The sequence below is a fragment of the Megalops cyprinoides genome, chromosome 3 (genome assembly GCF_013368585.1).
Source record: "Megalops cyprinoides isolate fMegCyp1 chromosome 3, fMegCyp1.pri, whole genome shotgun sequence".
NCBI classification, from domain to species: Eukaryota; Metazoa; Chordata; class Actinopteri; order Elopiformes; family Megalopidae; genus Megalops; species Megalops cyprinoides.
In genome coordinates this window covers 50,615,334-50,621,243 of record NC_050585.1, presented here as the reverse complement: position 1 = coordinate 50,621,243, position 5,910 = coordinate 50,615,334, and the positions used below count along the sequence as shown (strand labels likewise).

Genomic DNA, 5,910 nt, shown 5'->3' with positions numbered 1-5,910 from the left:
TCTCCCCTCTTCTATTTCTCTCATTCTGTCTTTCTTCTCTCTTATTCTTTCTTCTGTTCTTTTTTTCATTCAGTATATGTAACTTGAAGCTAATTTGTACTACTGGATATCTGACTGGAGCCACAGATACACAATCTGTATTCTTACTGAAACACAGCATGGAATTAACATTAAACTTAAAAATAAAAACGACCTGAATTAAAAATTCACTAGTGTCTTTTTTTTTTTTTAATCCAATCCCATTTACTTAGCCTCTGCAAGGATGTTAGTTTGAGCTGTAGTTTCATTTGCTGAAAGGGTATTTGCGAGTCAGTGGCCTTGGGCAATGTCAGTCATTGGTTGCCCATAGACTTCTGATACCAAAGCTGCAATGTCAGTCATTGTTGGTTGCCAAAAAAAAAAGCTTCATCAGGAACATGATTGCGTAGTGGGAAAGAATTCTCCTTGCAGTGTCTCCATTCTGATTCCGGGGCTAAACCCTCCTTAGGTTTCAAAATGTTTTGAGATCGTGTCAAGATAGCATGCCGTGATAAAAGTGAAGGCATGTTGATGCATTGTTCAGCTGTAGTGAACTGGTGTGCACCTTCCTCAGGGGAGAATTCTTTGCCCCTCTGATCTCATGTTCAACACTGAGCCCAGAGGAATCCAAGGTGCTCGTCAGTTGAAACCCCTCAGGCACATATCGGTGGTTTTACTTCAAATCCCTGAATAAGGTGGCTCTTTGTGGGATGTTTTAATGTATGCCTTTCCCACAGTTGAGCTGGAACAAGGGCGAGCTCACTTTCTTTGGGCTCAGAGTTTGTTTCCTGACTTTTTGTGGTCCTGACCTGCGTCTGCTTAGCCAGCTAGGATTGCTGGTGCTGGACCAGACACAAGCGAACTGAGGGTGGAGTCAACTAGACCACTTCTGGCCCCGTCAACACTAAAAACACAAGGAGATAAAACTATCAAAGAGGAAAGCAAGCTGCCATCACTGATCACAGTAAATACCCACACGCTGACAGAAGCAATATGGGGTCAGATTCTTTTTCTAGGAAAAAAATCGGCCTTTGGACGTGAGATGGAGTCCAGAGAGCTGTCGTGCTCTGGACAGATGCAAGGATTCGGTACTGTGCTTTAAAACTGCTTGATGGCAGAGGAATCGCGCTGCACCAGGTTAACTGGCTTTTCAAAAAGAGGTGTTACACTTGTTTCTCCCAGTACATCTTACCTGCTAATAAATGCATCCCTTTTAATCATAATAATCATGAGTGAACTTCTGAGTGGAGTGCAGTTAGTAGAGATTGTTAAATTGGGGGAAAAAAACACCACAGCCTTGAGCAGGGGCTGTTTTTACTTTTGTCAGGCATGTTAGAGTTGAAAGTTGTAGTTCCACATCCACTTATTCTGTTTTTATGCTGTTTGATGGAGGCAAGTTCTTGTGTTGGGACTTTGTGTTCCTAAATAGCACAAACCCATAATTAATTGTATAGGAGAAACATAAGCAAAGTAGTGATATTTGGCATTTAATGAAATGAGAGGAAAATAAGGTCTCACTGTCCACTGTTCCCAGTGCCTTACCATCGTGACTTAAATGGTTATGGAATATAATATATAATATAATATAAAATATAAAGGCTATAATATAGGATGGTTGGTTTGTTGCTCTTTATTACCATAAGAGGGCAACATACTCCATAAAATGAAGGCACTAAAGTCTTCTCTGCTGATCCGTGATCAAGACCTGCCATGAAATAGTGACCGGCCGCTGATCTGATCACCCTGCAGATCACTGATCTGAGGTCAGCACTGCTTTGGGCTATTAGGGGGCAGTTTGTAACAGTGCAGTGGTCAAAGTCTGTCCTCAGCTGGACCCCATGTAGACCCCATGGTTCCATCTGACTGAGCTCCTATTTATCAGAGACTGGCTTCAATGGCACACATCTTTGGCAGTGTAGCATAATGGCTAAGGAGAAGGACTCGTAACCGAAAGGATGCCGGTTTAATTCCCCACTAGGGCACAGTCGCTGTACCCTTGAGAAAGGTACTTAACCTACAATTGCCTCAGTACATATCCAGCTGTATAAATGGATAACATTGTAAAAAAAAAAACTGTAACAGATGTAAGTTGCTCTGGATAAGAGCATCTGCTAAATGCCAGTAATGCAATGTTATACCAGGCATGATTTAGCAAACATAGGGTGTAAATGAAGCAGATCAGATGTGTGCTTCTGGAGTAATGGCAGCAGGCTAGAGCAGCGTTTCCCAACCCTGCTCCTGAAGGCACACCGTCCTGCATATCTTCTATCTATCCCTGCTCTACCTACCTGACTGAACTCATCAGTGGCACTTTTGATTAGCTGAGCACACCTGATTTAGTCAAGCAGGAAGGATACATAGAAGATATGCAGGACAGTGTGCCTCCAGGAGCAGGGTTGGGAAACACGGGGCTAGAGGATGGGCTACTTGCTGCTTAGAAGAGGAGGAAGTGTTGAAACAGTTTGTGTATGATTCTCCCTCCTGATAAGCCTTTTGTCCTGTCAGCTTCTGTTTATACTGTTTATGCAACATGATTTATTTACAGGTTTCTTTTTATTTTTGTTTCCTTCAGTAGAGCTCATAATATACTTCATTACAGTTCTTATAAAACTAAACGTACCAGGTCCTTATTAGCGATATTGTACCTTTTTGAGACATTTTATTGCAGGAACGTTTTACCTTGTTTTTATTACATTACATTGCATTACATTCATTTAGCAGATGCTCTTATTTAGAGCGACTTCCAGCACTAAAGAACAGAAGTGTAACCATTCAAGTTGACTGAGCAACAGCGTCAGACCAGGCTAACAACACTCCCAGACCAGTGAGTGTTTTACGACTGACGTGTGCCCTGCTCCCTATTGCGACCGCTGAACACATGCTCCCAGCCTCTGTATTTTTCCCCAAATTCCTAAATCTTGATTTTATTTTTCGTCCTCGGTGCCCATGTACAGCAATGCCACTGTTTCCTGTTGAGAAGAAACATCAGAGGTCAAGAGGTCAAAGGATGTGTGCCAGTGTCCCATCCCCTCTTTCCACCTCCTCGCACATCGTCACAGATGCCCACTAACAGTGCACCCGTCACGCATACACACATGCATTGTTAGCTGCAGCTGCTCAAGCAGACAGACACATGAGCGCGTGCATGTCAAATACTTGCAAGCTTAATACTGAAGTGCACCTGTACATTATGTATAATAATATACTGCACACTGTAGAGAAATTGTACCAAACAGCCACAGCTATACAGTACCAGTCAAAAGTCTGGACACGCCTGATTAAGATAATGGGAAACATGCATTCAAAGACATTTTTATTTAAAGAGTTATGCTGAAATGCTTGAAATTTGTTTATAAACAGTGTAGTGAAGTTGAAGCCTATGCATGAATTTCTTTCCAAAAAGAAATTAATTTTAAAAAAAGTATTTTTTGGCTGCTTTGAAGAATCTTAAATTTAAAATAGTTTTGATTTCTTTAACACTTTTTCTGGTCACTGTGTAATTCCGTTTGTGTTATTTCATAGTTTTTATGTCATTACGTTAAATTACATGCGTTTAGCAGACTCTCTTATCCAGAGCTACTTCCATAACAATAGAACAAAATGCCTTAATCACATAATCCATCAAAATGTCTTTACTATTATTCTCAAATGTGGAAAATAGTGAAAATAAAGAAAAAGCAGGTGTGTCAAAACTTTTGACTGGTACTGTGCATACATGAGGAAACAACTGAAAGTGGACTGGAGATTGCATACCGGTCTGCACTCCAACTGTGACGCTCCTGCGTAGAAAATGCAGAGAGCTACCTGGCCTTGCAGCACTGCGGCATAAGGAACAGAAATGTGTGAATCAGGAAGCGAATTCCTACACCACAGGCCACGCTCACCGCCTGGCCCAGTCACCTCTCACTCACCAGCCGCCATTCACACGTTCGGCTGCTCGACCGCAATGAGTATACATTTCTCCCTCTTTCTCACAGCCCCGCCGCCATTCATGCGCACGTGCCAGGCAGCCGCGATCAAAACGTTACTATCTGACACATGCCCAGCTGCTGCTGATGAATAATATTTTCTCGCACACGACCACAGACAGATAAACTCCCTCCCCACCAGCGCTACCAACACAGAAACTACAGCTCACCACGCTTACTCATAATTCCGCAAACATGCCCCACTTGAAATACCTCATAATGTCATTGATATAACACGTGAGATGTTTTCTGTTATAGACGGCTGCTACGGAGCTGATAAGACAAGAGGAAGTCTCTCTGGAAAAGAATGACTTACTGATGAGATGAATGGAGGAATCCTATCACTAAAACACAAACAAGAACGCTGAGGTCACAAGGCGCTCGGTGTCAGAGTGTGGGTACGTGTATGTGCTCCCTCGGACCGCGAGAAGAACAATGCCTCATCTTTTCCCTCTGTTCACTTTTGTTTGCACAATTAGTCATTACTGTTTGTCCATCTGTCTTCCTCGGCCCCGTGTTTTTCGAAAAAAGGAAAACAGAGAGAAAAACAAACACCCACCAAAAGGCAAAAAAGAAACTTTATATGTGGTTGGTGGGCGTGTGTGCGATGCCGCTGTGTATCCCGGGGAAGTGGCAGTGGGTTCCTCCGATGTTTACCACAGCAGAGCTCAAGACAGGATACTGGGTCACAGAGGAAGCCCTGACAGCAGCCCCGAAGCAGGGGGGGGGGCAAACCCAGAGGGTGGGAACACCAGGCACACTGTGGCAGGACTGTCTGAGACTGTGTGGCGGAGGAGAAACACGTTATCCGCCGCCACGGTGCGAAATGCACCTTTGCTCTGCTCTCAGCAACAGGTAACTCTCCGTCTCCAACCCTCCGTGTGTTCGTCGGGATTTCGTCACCTGGAAACATATAGGTGAAAGACAGACTTCCATTTGCGGGTCTCACTATGGGCTGACAGTCCTGTGTTCTCAGATCCCAGCGCTCCCTCCCTCTCTCTCCCTCTCTCCTTCCCCCCACCCCTCTCTCTCTATCCCTCGCTGGCTGTGCCCAGCACACCCCCCCACGCACAGAGGACCTTGGCACCCATGCGGGAGGCTGCACCGCGGCTGCCAGGCAGACACACTGACGGACGGACACCACGATGGAGCTGAAAGTCCAGCTGGTTCCTTCGGGGGAGATCGTCCTGTCCCCAGGGAGGAATGGGGACAGCCACTGTCACGGCTTCAGCCAGGTCAGCACTGCACTCATATCTTTACACGCGCAACTATTTCTAAAGAGAGCTGGGGACGTTGCCTACTGCTTTACACTTTGTACTGAGAGGGTTGTGGCATTTATGAATAGTGTATGGCCAAGCAAACTACAGAACCAGAAAAAGGACTGTGTACATTTTTTACCCTACCATGCAAGAAGCAGCAAAACTGGTGTAGAATTGGTGCTGTTTTCACCGGCATTAGACCTGCCCACGTCTAACTGACTTCAGTGGCAGAGAACGACTGAAACATAAAAGTCACAACTGCATGCGGAAAAAAAAAAGGAATCTGTCAGACTCAGACCGTGTGGTCGTGTTCTGTGACCGGAGTTCCAGTGTATCCACAGCTCTCTCAGGAAGGAGGGCAGGCAAGCAGGCTAACAGATGTGTGCCCTGCTGAAAGATGGACAGATCGATAAACACCGAGCTGTGAGGGCACGGAGAGGGGTTGGAAATTATCCTCGAGTGTGCGCTCATGGAACAAATACTCAAAACATCACAACCTTTTTTTGACTGACACTGACAGAGGTGTAACAGAGAGCCTTGAAAGGACACAGCAGTTCAGAGCTCAGATTTCTCTTTGTGTATCTGTCTAATACTGCATTATGTCATATTCTGAATGTATATTTATTACACAAAAGAAATACACTTTGTGTATAGAAATTACAAAT

General features: G+C 44.5%; 1 protein-coding gene across 1 annotated transcript in view; it reads left to right on the top strand.

Moving 5' to 3' along the window:
* Positions 1 to 4,765: 4,765 nt before the first annotated feature.
* Positions 4,766 to 5,910, top strand: part of LOC118774375 (unconventional myosin-Ic-like) — a 51,430-nt gene continuing 50,285 nt past the window's right edge. Inside the window, exon 1 of the mRNA XM_036523715.1 lies at positions 4,766 to 5,221. Within this exon, the coding sequence (XP_036379608.1) occupies positions 5,132 to 5,221 (90 nt within the window). The 5' untranslated portion in view covers positions 4,766 to 5,131. The remainder of the gene's footprint in view (positions 5,222 to 5,910) is intronic.